Source organism: Salvelinus fontinalis, chromosome 2, assembly GCF_029448725.1.
Source record: "Salvelinus fontinalis isolate EN_2023a chromosome 2, ASM2944872v1, whole genome shotgun sequence".
Lineage (NCBI taxonomy): Eukaryota > Metazoa > Chordata > Actinopteri > Salmoniformes > Salmonidae > Salvelinus > Salvelinus fontinalis.
In genome coordinates, this window is record NC_074666.1 from 95,651,639 (window position 1) to 95,668,110 (window position 16,472).

The 16,472-nt window shown below is 39.4% G+C and overlaps 1 protein-coding gene across 1 annotated transcript in view; it reads left to right on the top strand.

The window, feature by feature from the left end:
• Positions 1–16,472, top strand: part of LOC129867791 (unconventional myosin-XV-like) — a gene marked incomplete at its 5' end in the record, with an annotated part of 140,313 nt that overhangs the window by 70,848 nt on the left and 52,993 nt on the right. Inside the window, 3 exons of the mRNA XM_055941294.1 lie at positions 140–164; positions 984–1,159; positions 3,872–3,956. Of these exons, the coding sequence (XP_055797269.1) occupies positions 140–164; positions 984–1,159; positions 3,872–3,956 (286 nt within the window). The remainder of the gene's footprint in view (positions 1–139; positions 165–983; positions 1,160–3,871; positions 3,957–16,472) is intronic.

Here is a 16,472-nt window from a genome sequence, read left to right on the forward strand (position 1 = left end):
CCCCTCCGACCCGGGGCCTACCAAGTAGGAGTTACTAAGGTACCATTTATACCTAACCCCTAACCCTCCTACCCAGGGCCTACCAAGTAGGAGTTACTAAGGTAACCATTTATACCTAACCCCTAACCCTCCTACCCAGGGCCTACCAAGTAGGAGTTACCAAGGTAACCATCTAGACCTAACCCTCCGACCCAGGGCCTACCAAGTAGGAATTACCAAGGTAACCATCTAGACCTAACCCCTAACCCGCCTACCCAGGGCCTACCAAGTAGGAGTTACTAAGGTAACCATCTATACCTAACCCCTAACCCTCCGACCCAGGGCCTACCAAGTAGGAGTTACTAAGGTAACCATCTATACCTAACCCCTAACCCTCCGACCCAGGGCCTACCAAGTAGGAGTTACTAAGGTAACCATCTATACCTAACCCCTAACCCTCCGACCCAGGGCCTACCAAGTAGGAGTTACTAAGGTAACCATCTATACCTAACCCCTAACCCTCCGACCCAGGGCCTACCAAGTAGGAGTTACTAAGGTAACCATCTATACCTAAACCCTAACCCTCCTACCCAGGGCCTACCAAGTAGGAGTTACTAAGGTAACCATCTAGACCTAACCCCTAACCCTCCGACCCAGGGCCTACCAAGTAGGAGTTACTAAGGTAACCATCTATACCTAACCCCTAACCCTCCGACCCAGGGCCTACCAAGTAGGAGTTACTAAGGTAACCATCTATACCTAAACCCTAACCCTCCTACCCAGGGCCTACCAAGTAGGAGTTACTAAGGTAACCATCTATACCTAACCCTCCGACCCGGGGCCTACCAAGTAGGAGTGACTAAGTTGAGCATGTTAATTCAGCATGTGTTGTGTGGGTGAGAGACCAGAACCTCTTCACCTTCTGTTCCTGTACAACAGTTACAGTAACAATGGAACCAACAGTCCAGCAGTGATGTCTGGTGGTTCTCTCTGTGTTGTCCCAGCTGTTTCTGAAGGAGGATGTGTACCAGTTGTTGGAGTCTAAGAGAGAGCGTGTCCGTCAGGTGGCGGCCCTCACCCTGCAGAGATACACTCGCATGTTCTTCGTCAGGAAACGGTACAAGGAGTTCAGAACCAAGATCATCAGACTACAGGCCTACTTTAGAGGCTTCCTCACCAGGTACTGACCCTATAACCTCTGACCCCTGACCCCTGACCTCTTACCCTGATCCCTGGGTAAGGGAACCTACAACCACCCTCGCTATAGTCACCAGACAGGATATAGAACCCACAACCACCCTCACTACAGTTACCAGACAGGGTATAGAACCCACAACCACCCTCACTACAGTTACCAGACAGGGTATAGAACCCACAACCACCCTCACTACAGTTACCAGACAGGGTATAGAACCCACAACCACCCTCACTACAGTTACCAGACAGGGTATAGAACCCACAACCACCCTCACTACAGTTACCAGACATGGTATAGAACCCACAACCACCCTCACTACAGTTACCAGACAGGGTATAGAACCCACAACCACCCTCACTACAATTACCAGACAGGGTATAGAACCCACAACCACCCTCACTACAGTTACCAGACAGGGTATAGAACCCACAACCACCCTCACTACAGTTACCAGACAGGGTATAGAACCCACAACCACCCTCAATACAGTTACTAGACAGGTTATATAACCCACAACCACCCTCGCTACAGTTACCAGACATGGTATAGAACCCACAACCACCCTCACTGCAGTTACCAGACAGGGTATAGAACCCACAACCACCCTCACTACAGTTACCAGACAGGGTATAGAACCCACAACCACCCTCACTACAGTTACCAGACAGGGTATAGAACCCACAACCACCCTCACTACAGTTACCAGACAGGGTATAGTACCCAAAACCACCCTCACTACAGTTACCAGACAGGGTATAGAACCCACAACCACCCTCACTACAGTTACCAGACATGGTATAGAACCCACAACCACCCTCACTACAGTTACCAGACAGGGTATAGAACCCACAACCACCCTCACTACAGTTACCAGACAGGGTATAGAACCCACAACCACCCTCACTACAGTTACCAGACAGGGTATAGAACCCACACCACCCTCACTACAGTTACCAGACAGGGTAAAGAACCCACAACCACCCTCACTACAGTTACCAGACAGGGTATAGAACCCATAACCACCCTCACTACAGTTACCAGACAGGGTATAGAACCCACAACCACCCTCGCTACAGTTACCAGACAGGGTATAGAACCCATAACCACCCTCGCTACAGTTACCAGACAGGGTATAGAACCCACAACCACCCTCACTACAGTTACCAGACAGGGTATAGTACCCACAACCACCCTCACTACAGTTACCAGACAGGGTATAGAACCCACAACCACCCTCGCTACAGTTACCAGACAGGGTATAGAACCCACAACCACCCTCACTACAGTTACTAGACAGGGTATAGAACCCACAACCACCCTCACTACAGTTACCAGACAGGGTATAGAACCCACAACTACCCTCACTACAGTTACCAGACATGGTATAGAACCCACAACCACCCTCACTACAGTTACCAGACATGGTATAGAACCCACAACCACCCTCGCTACAGTTTCTCTCTCTCTCTCTCTCTCTCTGACTTTCTCCCTCCCTCCCTCCCTCCCTCCCTCCCTCCCTCCCTCCCTCCCTCCCTCCCTCCCTCCCTCCCCCTCTCTCTCTCTCTCTCTCTCTCTCTCTCTCTCTCCTATCTCCTCTCTTCCCTCCCTCCCTACCTACCTCCCTCCCTCCCTCACTTACCTCCCTCCCTCCCTCTCATCTCTCTCCCTCCCTCCCTCCCTCTCCTCCCTCCCTCCCTCCCTCCCTCCCTCCCTCCCTCCCTCTCCTCCCTCCCTCCCTCTCCTCCCTCCCTCCCTCCCTCTCCTCCCTCCCTCCCTCCCTCCCTCCCTCCCTCTCCTCCCTCCCTCCCTCCCTCCCTCCCTCCCTCTCTTCCCTCTCCTCCCTCCCTCCCTCCCTCCCTCCCTCCCTCCCTCCCTCCCTCTCTCCCTCCTCCCTCCCTCCCTCTCTCCCTCCCTCCCTCCCTCCCTCTCTCCCTCCCTCCCTCCCTCTCCCTCCCTCTCCTCTCTTCCCTCCCTCCCTCCTTCCCTCTCCTCTCTTCCCTCCCCCCCTCCCTCCCTCCCTCCCTCCCTCCCTCCCTCCCTCCCCCCCTCCCTCCCTCGTCCCTCCCTCCCTCCCTCCCTCCCTCCCTCCCTCCCTCTCCTCCCTCCCTCCCTCCCTCCCTCCCTCCCTCCTTCTCCTCCCTCTCTCTCTTCCCTCCCTCCCTCCCTCCCTCCCTCTCTCCCTCCTCCCTCCCTCCCTCTCTCCCTCCCTCCCTCTCTCCCTCCTCCCTCCCTCCCTCTCTCCCTCCCTCCCTCTCCCTCCCTCTCCTCTCTTCCCTCCCTCCCTCCTTCCCTCTCCTCTCTTCCCTCCCCCCCTCCCTCCCTCCCTCCTCCCTCCCTCCCTCTCTCCCTCCCTCTCCTCTCCTCCCTCCCTCCCTCCCTCCCTCCCTCCCTCCCTCCCTCCCTCCCTCCCTCTCCTCTCTTCCCTCCCCCCCTCCCTCCCTCCTCCCTCCCTCTCCTCTCTTCCCTCCCTCCCTCCCTCCTCCCTCCCTCCCTCTCTCCCTCCCTCTCCTCCCCTCCCTCCCTCCCTCCCTCCCTCCCTCCCTCCCTCCTCCCCTCCCTCCCTCCCTCCCTCCCTCCCTCCCTCCCTCCCTCCCTCCCTCCCTCCTCCCCTCCCTCCCTCCCTCCTCCCCTCCCTCCCTCCCTCCCTCCCTCCCTCCCTTCCTCCCTCTCTCCTCCTCCCTCTCCTCCCTCCAGGAAGCGCTATTTGAAGATGAGAAAGAGTCTGGTCAAGTTCCGTTCTCTCATCCACATGTACGTCACCCGCAAGAGATACATCAAGGTACGATGCACACTACACACTACACACTACACAACACTACACACTACACACTACACAACATTACACACCACACAACACACACTACACAATACACAACCCACAATACACACCATTACACACAACACAGTACACAACATTACACACAATACACAACACACCACAGTACACACCACAACACACATTACACACAATACACACCATTACACACAACACACTACACAGCATTACACACAATACACAACACAGTACACAACAGTACACACAATACACAACATACAATACACAACAGTACACAGAATACACACCACAGTACACAACAGTACACACAATACACACCACAGTCACAACATTACACACAATACACAACACAGTGCACAATATTACACACAATACACAACACAGTACACAACAGTACACACAATACACAACAAACAATACACAACAGTACACACAATACACACCACAGTACACACAATACACACCACAGTACACACCATTACAAACAATACACACCACAGTCACAACATTACACACAATACACAACACAGTACACACCTTTACACACAATACAAAACACACAATACACGACATTACACACAATACACAACACACAATACACAACATAATACAATACATGACCTGTTCTAGTTAGGGTTAATAATGACCTGTTAATAATGACCTGTTCTAGTTAGGGTTAATAATGACCTGTTAATAATGACCTGTTAATAATGACCTGTTAATAATGACCTGTTCTAGTTGGGGTTAATACTGACCTGTTAATAATGACCTGTTCTAGTTAGGGTTAATAATGACCTGTTAATAATGACCTGTTCTAGTTGGGGTTAATAATGACCTGTTAATAATGACCTGTTAATAATGACCTGTTCTAGTCGGGGTTAATAATGACCTGTTAATAATGACTTGTTCTAGTTGGGGTTAATAATGACCTGTTAATAATGACCTGTTCTAGTTAGGGTTAATAATGACCTGTTCTAATTGGGGTTAATAATGACCTGTTAATAATGATCTGTTCTAGTTAGGGTTAATAATGACCTGTTAATAATGACCTGTTAATAATGACCTGTTAATAATGACCTGTTCTAGTTGGGGTTAATAATGACCTGTTAATAATGACCTGTTCTAGTTAGGGTTAATAATGACCTGTTAATAATGACCTGTTAATAATGACCTGTTCTAGTTGGGGTTAATAATGACCTGTTAATAATGACCTGTTAATAATGACCTGTTAATAATGACCTGTTAATAATGACCTGTTCTAGTTGGGGTTAATAATGACCTGTTAATAATGACCTGTTCTAGTTGGGGGTAATAATGACCTGTTCTAGTTAGGGTTAATAATGACCTGTTAATAATGACCTGTTAATAATGACCTGTTCTAGTTGGGGTTAATAATGACCTGTTAATAATGACCTGTTAATAATGACCTGTTCTAGTTAGGGTTAATAATGACCTGTTCTAGTTGGGGTTAATAATGACCTGTTAATAATGACCTGTTAATAATGACCTGTTCTAGTTGGGGTTAATAATGACCTGTTCTAGTTAGGGTTAATAATGACCTGTTAATAATGACCTGTTCTAGTTGGGGTTAATAATGACCTGTTAATAATGACCTGTTAATAATGACCTGTTCTAGTTAGGGTTAATAATGACCTGTTAATAATGACCTGTTCTAGTTGGGGTTAATAATGACCTGTTAATAATGACCTGTTCTAGTTGGGGTTAATAATGACCTGTTCTAGTTAGGGTTAATAATGACCTGTTCTAGTTGGGGTTAATAATGACCTGTTCTAGTTGGGGTTAATAATGACCTGTTAATAATGACCTGTTCTAGTTGGGGTTAATAATGACCTGTTAATAATGACCTGTTCTAGTTAGGGTTAATAATGACCTGTTCTAGTTAGGGTTAATAATGACCTGTTAATAATGACCTGTTCTAGTTGGGGTTAATAATGACCTGTTAATAATGACCTGTTCTAGTTAGGGTTAATAATGACCTGTTCTAGTTGGGGTTAATAATGACCTGTTCTAGTTGGGGTTAATAATGACCTGTTAATAATGACCTGTTCTAGTTGGGGTTAATAATGACCTGTTAATAATGACCTGTTCTAGTTGGGGTTAATAATGACCTGTTAATAATGACCTGTTAATAATGACCTGTTCTAGTTGGGGTTAATAATGACCTGTTAATAATGACCTGTTAATAATGACCTGTTCTAGTTGGGGTTAATAATGACCTGTTCTAGTTGGGGTTAATAATGACCTGTTCTAGTTAGGGTTAATAATGACCTGTTAATAATGACCTGTTCTAGTTGGGGTTAATAATGACCTGTTAATAATGACCTGTTCTAGTTGGGGTTAATAATGACCTGTTCTAGTTAGGGTTAATAATGACCTGTTCTAGTTGGGGTTAATAATGACCTGTTAATAATGACCTGTTCTAGTTGGGGTTAATAATGACCTGTTAATAATGACCTGTTCTAGTTGGGGTTAATAATGACCTGTTAATAATGACCTGTTAATAATGACCTGTTCTAGTTGGGGTTAATAATGACCTGTTAATAATGACCTGTTCTAGTTGGGGTTAATAATGACCTGTTAATAATGACCTGTTATAGTTAGGGTTAATAATGACCTGTTAATAATGACCTGTTAATAATGACCTGTTCTAGTTGGGGTTAATAATGACCTGTTAATAATGACCTGTTAATAATGACCTGTTAATAATGACCTGTTCTAGTTGGGGTTAATAATGACCTGTTAATAATGACCTGTTCTAGTTAGGGTTAATAATGACCTGTTCTAGTTGGGGTTAATAATGACCTGTTAATAATGACCTGTTAATAATGACCTGTTCTAGTTGGGGTTAATAATGACCTGTTCTAGTTAGGGTTAATAATGACCTGTTAATAATGACCTGTTAATAATGACCTGTTCTAGTTGGGGTTAATAATGACCTGTTAATAATGACCTGTTCTAGTTGGGGTTAATAATGACCTGTTAATAATGACCTGTTAATAATGACCTGTTAATAATGACCTGTTAATAATGACCTGTTCTAGTTGGGGTTAATAATGACCTGTTAATAATGACCTGTTCTAGTTGGGGGTAATAATGACCTGTTCTAGTTAGGGTTAATAATGACCTGTTAATAATGACCTGTTAATAATGACCTGTTCTAGTTGGGGTTAATAATGACCTGTTAATAATGACCTGTTAATAATGACCTGTTCTAGTTAGGGTTAATAATGACCTGTTCTAGTTGGGGTTAATAATGACCTGTTAATAATGACCTGTTAATAATGACCTGTTCTAGTTGGGGTTAATAATGACCTGTTCTAGTTAGGGTTAATAATGACCTGTTAATAATGACCTGTTCTAGTTGGGGTTAATAATGACCTGTTAATAATGACCTGTTCTAGTTAGGGTTAATAATGACCTGTTAATAATGACCTGTTCTAGTTGGGGTTAATAATGACCTGTTCTAGTTAGGGTTAATAATGACCTGTTCTAGTTGGGGTTAATAATGACCTGTTCTAGTTGGGGTTAATAATGACCTGTTAATAATGACCTGTTCTAGTTGGGGTTAATAATGACCTGTTCTAGTTGGGGTTAATAATGACCTGTTAATAATGACCTGTTAATAATGACCTGTTCTAGTTGGGGTTAATAATGACCTGTTAATAATGACCTGTTCTAGTTGGGGTTAATAATGACCTGTTAATAATGACCTGTTCTAGTTAGGGTTAATAATGACCTGTTAATAATGACCTGTTAATAATGACCTGTTCTAGTTGGGGTTAATAATGACCTGTTAATAATGACCTGTTAATAATGACCTGTTAATAATGACCTGTTCTAGTTGGGGTTAATAATGACCTGTTAATAATGACCTGTTCTAGTTAGGGTTAATAATGACATGTTCTAGTTGGGGTTAATAATGACCTGTTAATAATGACCTGTTAATAATGACCTGTTCTAGTTGGGGTTAATAATGACCTGTTCTAGTTAGGGTTAATAATGACCTGTTAATAATGACCTGTTCTAGTTCTAGTTAGGGTTAATAATGACCTGTTAATAATGACCTGTTAATAATGACCTGTTCTAGTTGGGGTTAATAATGACCTGTTAATAATGACCTGTTAATAATGACCTGTTAATAATGACCTGTTAATAATGACCTGTTCTAGTTGGGGTTAAAAATGACCTGTTAATAATGACCTGTTCTAGTTGGGGGTAATAATGACCTGTTCTAGTTAGGGTTAATAATGACCTGTTAATAATGACCTGTTAATAATGACCTGTTCTAGTTGGGGTTAATAATGACCTGTTAATAATGACCTGTTAATAATGACCTGTTCTAGTTAGGGTTAATAATGACCTGTTCTAGTTGGGGTTAATAATGACCTGTTAATAATGACCTGTTAATAATGACCTGTTCTAGTTGGGGTTAATAATGACCTGTTCTAGTTAGGGTTAATAATGACCTGTTAATAATGACCTGTTCTAGTTGGGGTTAATAATGACCTGTTAATAATGACCTGTTAATAATGACCTGTTCTAGTTAGGGTTAATAATGACCTGTTAATAATGACCTGTTCTAGTTGGGGTTAATAATGACCTGTTCTAGTTAGGGTTAATAATGACCTGTTCTAGTTGGGGTTAATAATGACCTGTTCTAGTTGGGGTTAATAATGACCTGTTAATAATGACCTGTTCTAGTTGGGGTTAATAATGACCTGTTAATAATGACCTGTTCTAGTTAGGGTTAATAATGACCTGTTCTAGTTAGGGTTAATAATGACCTGTTAATAATGACCTGTTCTAGTTGGGGTTAATAATGACCTGTTAATAATGACCTGTTCTAGTTAGGGTTAATAATGACCTGTTCTAGTTGGGGTTAATAATGACCTGTTAATAATGACCTGTTCTAGTTGGGGTTAATAATGACCTGTTAATAATGACCTGTTCTAGTTGGGGTTAATAATGACCTGTTAATAATGACCTGTTCTAGTTGGGGTAATAATGACCTGTTAATAATGACCTGTTCTAGTTGGGGTTAATAATGACCTGTTAATAATGACCTGTTCTAGTTGGGGTTAATAATGACCTGTTAATAATGACCTGTTCTAGTTGGGGTTAATAATGACCTGTTAATAATGACCTGTTAATAATGACCTGTTCTAGTTGGGGTTAATAATGACCTGTTCTAGTTGGGGTTAATAATGACCTGTTCTAGTTAGGGTTAATAATGACCTGTTAATAATGACCTGTTCTAGTTGGGGTTAATAATGACCTGTTAATAATGACCTGTTCTAGTTGGGGTTAATAATGACCTGTTCTAGTTAGGGTTAATAATGACCTGTTCTAGTTGGGGTTAATAATGACCTGTTAATAATGACCTGTTCTAGTTGGGGTTAATAATGACCTGTTAATAATGACCTGTTCTAGTTGGGGTTAATAATGACCTGTTAATAATGACCTGTTAATAATGACCTGTTCTAGTTGGGGTTAATAATGACCTGTTAATAATGACCTGTTCTAGTTGGGGTTAATAATGACCTGTTAATAATGACCTGTTATAGTTAGGGTTAATAATGACCTGTTAATAATGAACTGTTAATAATGACCTGTTCTAGTTGGGGTTAATAATGACCTGTTAATAATGACCTGTTAATAATGACCTGTTAATAATGACCTGTTCTAGTTGGGGTTAATAATGACCTGTTAATAATGACCTGTTCTAGTTAGGGTTAATAATGACCTGTTCTAGTTGGGGTTAATAATGACCTGTTAATAATGACCTGTTAATAATGACCTGTTCTAGTTGGGGTTAATAATGACCTGTTCTAGTTAGGGTTAATAATGACCTGTTAATAATGACCTGTTAATAATGACCTGTTCTAGTTGGGGTTAATAATGACCTGTTCTAGTTAGGGTTAATAATGACCTGTTCTAGTTAGGGTTAATAATGACCTGTTAATAATGACCTGTTAATAATGACCTGTTAATAATGACCTGTTCTAGTTAGCGTTAATAATGACCTGTTAATAATGACCTGTTCTAGTTGGGGTTAATAATGACCTGTTCTAGTTGGGGTTAATAATGACCTGTTCTAGTTGGGGTTAATAATGACCTGTTAATAATGACCTGTTCTAGTTGGGGTTAATAATGACCTGTTAATAATGACCTGTTAATAATGACCTGTTCTAGTTGGGGTTAATAATGACCTGTTAATAATGACCTGTTAATAATGACCTGTTCTAGTTAGGGTTAATAATGACCTGTTCTAGTTGGGGTTAATAATGACCTGTTAATAATGACCTGTTAATAATGACCTGTTCTAGTTGGGGTTAATAATGACCTTTTAATAATGACCTGTTAATAATGACCTGTTAATAATGACCTGTTAATAATGACCTGTTCTAGTTGGGGTTAATAATGACCTGTTAATAATGACCTGTTAATAATGACCTGTTCTAGTTGGGGTTAATAATGACCTGTTAATAATGACCTGTTCTAGTTGGGGTTAATAATGACCTGTTAATAATGACCTGTTCTAGTTGGGGTTAATAATGACCTGTTAATAATGACCTGTTCTAGTTAGGGTTAATAATGACCTGTTAATAATGACCTGTTAATAATGACCTGTTCTAGTTGGGGTTAATAATGACCTGTTCTAATTGGGGTTAATAATGACCTGTTAATAATGATCTGTTCTAGTTAGGGTTAATAATGACCTGTTAATAATGACCTGTTAATAATGACCTGTTCTAGTTAGCGTTAATAATGACCTGTTAATAATGACCTGTTCTAGTTGGGGTTAATAATGACCTGTTCTAGTTGGGGTTAATAATGACCTGTTCTAGTTGGGGTTAATAATGACCTGTTAATAATGACCTGTTCTAGTTGGGGTTAATAATGACCTGTTAATAATGAACTGTTAATAATGACCTGTTCTAGTTGGGGTTAATAATGACCTGTTAATAATGACCTGTTAATAATGACCTGTTCTAGTTAGGGTTAATAATGACCTGTTCTAGTTGGGGTTAATAATGACCTGTTAATAATGACCTGTTAATAATGACCTGTTCTAGTTGGGGTTAATAATGACCTTTTAATAATGACCTGTTAATAATGACCTGTTAATAATGACCTGTTAATAATGACCTGTTCTAGTTGGGGTTAATAATGACCTGTTAATAATGACCTGTTAATAATGACCTGTTCTAGTTGGGGTTAATAATGACCTGTTAATAATGACCTGTTCTAGTTGGGGTTAATAATGACCTGTTAATAATGACCTGTTCTAGTTGGGGTTAATAATGACCTGTTAATAATGACCTGTTCTAGTTAGGGTTAATAATGACCTGTTAATAATGACCTGTTAATAATGACCTGTTCTAGTTGGGGTTAATAATGACCTGTTCTAATTGGGGTTAATAATGACCTGTTAATAATGATCTGTTCTAGTTAGGGTTAATAATGACCTGTTAATAATGACCTGTTAATAATGACCTGTTCTAGTTGGGGTTAATAATGACCTGTTCTAGTTGGGGTTAATAATGACCTGTTCTAGTTAGGGTTAATAATGACCTGTTAATAATGACCTGTTCTAGTTGGGGTTAATAATGACCTGTTAATAATGACCTGTTCTAGTTGGGGTTAATAATGACCTGTTCTAGTTAGGGTTAATAATGACCTGTTCTAGTTGGGGTTAATAATGACCTGTTAATAATGACCTGTTCTAGTTGGGGTTAATAATGACCTGTTAATAATGACCTGTTCTAGTTGGGGTTAATAATGACCTGTTAATAATGACCTGTTAATAATGACCTGTTCTAGTTGGGGTTAATAATGACCTGTTAATAATGACCTGTTCTAGTTGGGGTTAATAATGACCTGTTAATAATGACCTGTTATAGTTAGGGTTAATAATGACCTGTTAATAATGAACTGTTAATAATGACCTGTTCTAGTTGGGGTTAATAATGACCTGTTAATAATGACCTGTTAATAATGACCTGTTAATAATGACCTGTTCTAGTTGGGGTTAATAATGACCTGTTAATAATGACCTGTTCTAGTTAGGGTTAATAATGACCTGTTCTAGTTGGGGTTAATAATGACCTGTTAATAATGACCTGTTAATAATGACCTGTTCTAGTTGGGGTTAATAATGACCTGTTCTAGTTAGGGTTAATAATGACCTGTTAATAATGACCTGTTAATAATGACCTGTTCTAGTTGGGGTTAATAATGACCTGTTCTAGTTAGGGTTAATAATGACCTGTTCTAGTTAGGGTTAATAATGACCTGTTAATAATGACCTGTTAATAATGACCTGTTAATAATGACCTGTTCTAGTTAGCGTTAATAATGACCTGTTAATAATGACCTGTTCTAGTTGGGGTTAATAATGACCTGTTCTAGTTGGGGTTAATAATGACCTGTTCTAGTTGGGGTTAATAATGACCTGTTAATAATGACCTGTTCTAGTTGGGGTTAATAATGACCTGTTAATAATGACCTGTTAATAATGACCTGTTCTAGTTGGGGTTAATAATGACCTGTTAATAATGACCTGTTAATAATGACCTGTTCTAGTTAGGGTTAATAATGACCTGTTCTAGTTAGGGTTAATAATGACCTGTTAATAATGACCTGTTAATAATGACCTGTTCTAGTTGGGGTTAATAATGACCTGTTCTAGTTAGGGTTAATAATGACCTGTTCTAGTTAGGGTTAATAATGACCTGTTAATAATGACCTGTTAATAATGACCTGTTAATAATGACCTGTTCTAGTTAGGGTTAATAATGACCTGTTAATAATGACCTGTTCTAGTTGGGGTTAATAATGACCTGTTCTAGTTGGGGTTAATAATGACCTGTTCTAGTTGGGGTTAATAATGACCTGTTAATAATGACCTGTTCTAGTTGGGGTTAATAATGACCTGTTAATAATGACCTGTTAATAATGACCTGTTCTAGTTGGGGTTAATAATGACCTGTTCTAATTGGGGTTAATAATGACCTGTTAATAATGATCTGTTCTAGTTAGGGTTAATAATGACCTGTTAATAATGACCTGTTAATAATGACCTGTTCTAGTTAGCGTTAATAATGACCTGTTAATAATGACCTGTTCTAGTTGGGGTTAATAATGACCTGTTCTAGTTGGGGTTAATAATGACCTGTTCTAGTTGGGGTTAATAATGACCTGTTAATAATGACCTGTTCTAGTTGGGGTTAATAATGACCTGTTAATAATGAACTGTTAATAATGACCTGTTCTAGTTGGGGTTAATAATGACCTGTTAATAATGACCTGTTAATAATGACCTGTTCTAGTTAGGGTTAATAATGACCTGTTCTAGTTGGGGTTAATAATGACCTGTTAATAATGACCTGTTAATAATGACCTGTTCTAGTTGGGGTTAATAATGACCTTTTAATAATGACCTGTTAATAATGACCTGTTAATAATGACCTGTTAATAATGACCTGTTCTAGTTGGGGTTAATAATGACCTGTTAATAATGACCTGTTAATAATGACCTGTTCTAGTTGGGGTTAATAATGACCTGTTAATAATGACCTGTTCTAGTTGGGGTTAATAATGACCTGTTAATAATGACCTGTTCTAGTTGGGGTTAATAATGACCTGTTAATAATGACCTGTTCTAGTTAGGGTTAATAATGACCTGTTAATAATGACCTGTTAATAATGACCTGTTCTAGTTGGGGTTAATAATGACCTGTTCTAATTGGGGTTAATAATGACCTGTTAATAATGATCTGTTCTAGTTAGGGTTAATAATGACCTGTTAATAATGACCTGTTAATAATGACCTGTTCTAGTTGGGGTTAATAATGACCTGTTCTAGTTGGGGTTAATAATGACCTGTTCTAGTTGGGGTTAATAATGACCTGTTCTAGTTAGGGTTAATAATGACCTGTTAATAATGACCTGTTCTAGTTGGGGTTAATAATGACCTGTTAATAATGACCTGTTCTAGTTGGGGTTAATAATGACCTGTTCTAGTTAGGGTTAATAATGACCTGTTCTAGTTGGGGTTAATAATGACCTGTTAATAATGACCTGTTCTAGTTGGGGTTAATAATGACCTGTTAATAATGACCTGTTCTAGTTGGGGTTAATAATGACCTGTTAATAATGACCTGTTAATAATGACCTGTTCTAGTTGGGGTTAATAATGACCTGTTAATAATGACCTGTTCTAGTTGGGGTTAATAATGACCTGTTAATAATGACCTGTTATAGTTAGGGTTAATAATGACCTGTTAATAATGAACTGTTAATAATGACCTGTTCTAGTTGGGGTTAATAATGACCTGTTAATAATGACCTGTTAATAATGACCTGTTAATAATGACCTGTTCTAGTTGGGGTTAATAATGACCTGTTAATAATGACCTGTTCTAGTTAGGGTTAATAATGACCTGTTCTAGTTGGGGTTAATAATGACCTGTTAATAATGACCTGTTAATAATGACCTGTTCTAGTTGGGGTTAATAATGACCTGTTCTAGTTAGGGTTAATAATGACCTGTTAATAATGACCTGTTAATAATGACCTGTTCTAGTTGGGGTTTATAATGACCTGTTCTAGTTAGGGTTAATAATGACCTGTTCTAGTTAGGGTTAATAATGACCTGTTAATAATGACCTGTTAATAATGACCTGTTAATAATGACCTGTTCTAGTTAGCGTTAATAATGACCTGTTAATAATGACCTGTTCTAGTTGGGGTTAATAATGACCTGTTCTAGTTGGGGTTAATAATGACCTGTTCTAGTTGGGGTTAATAATGACCTGTTAATAATGACCTGTTCTAGTTGGGGTTAATAATGACCTGTTAATAATGACCTGTTAATAATGACCTGTTCTAGTTGGGGTTAATAATGACCTGTTAATAATGACCTGTTAATAATGACCTGTTCTAGTTAGGGTTAATAATGACCTGTTCTAGTTGGGGTTAATAATGACCTGTTAATAATGACCTGTTAATAATGACCTGTTCTAGTTGGGGTTAATAATGACCTTTTAATAATGACCTGTTAATAATGACCTGTTAATAATGACCTGTTAATAATGACCTGTTCTAGTTGGGGTTAATAATGACCTGTTAATAATGACCTGTTAATAATGACCTGTTCTAGTTGGGGTTAATAATGACCTGTTAATAATGACCTGTTCTAGTTGGGGTTAATAATGACCTGTTAATAATGACCTGTTCTAGTTGGGGTTAATAATGACCTGTTAATAATGACCTGTTCTAGTTAGGGTTAATAATGACCTGTTAATAATGACCTGTTAATAATGACCTGTTCTAGTTGGGGTTAATAATGACCTGTTCTAGTTGGGGTTAATAATGACCTGTTAATAATGACCTGTTCTAGTTGGGGTTAATAATGACCTGTTAATAATGAACTGTTAATAATGACCTGTTCTAGTTGGGGTTAATAATGACCTGTTAATAATGACCTGTTAATAATGACCTGTTCTAGTTAGGGTTAATAATGACCTGTTCTAGTTGGGGTTAATAATGACCTGTTAATAATGACCTGTTAATAATGACCTGTTCTAGTTGGGGTTAATAATGACCTTTTAATAATGACCTGTTAATAATGACCTGTTAATAATGACCTGTTAATAATGACCTGTTCTAGTTGGGGTTAATAATGACCTGTTAATAATGACCTGTTAATAATGACCTGTTCTAGTTGGGGTTAATAATGACCTGTTAATAATGACCTGTTCTAGTTGGGGTTAATAATGACCTGTTAATAATGACCTGTTCTAGTTGGGGTTAATAATGACCTGTTAATAATGACCTGTTCTAGTTAGGGTTAATAATGACCTGTTAATAATGACCTGTTAATAATGACCTGTTCTAGTTGGGGTTAATAATGACCTGTTCTAATTGGGGTTAATAATGACCTGTTAATAATGACCTGTTCTAGTTAGGGTTAATAATGACCTGTTAATAATGACCTGTTAATAATGACCTGTTCTAGTTGGGGTTAATAATGACCTGTTCTAGTTGGGGTTAATAATGACCTGTTCTAGTTGGGGTTAATAATGACCTGTTCTAGTTAGGGTTAATAATGACCTGTTAATAATGACCTGTTCTAGTTGGGGTTAATAATGACCTGTTAATAATGACCTGTTCTAGTTGGGGTTAATAATGACCTGTTCTAGTTAGGGTTAATAATGACCTGTTCTAGTTGGGGTTAATAATGACCTGTTAATAATGACCTGTTCTAGTTGGGGTTAATAATGACCTGTTAATAATGACCTGTTCTAGTTGGGGTTAATAATGACCTGTTAATAATGACCTGTTAATAATGACCTGTTCTAGTTGGGGTTAATAATGACCTGTTAATAATGACCTGTTCTAGTTGGGGTTAATAATGACCTGTTAATAATGACCTGTTATAGTTAGGGTTAATAATGACCTGTTAATAATGAA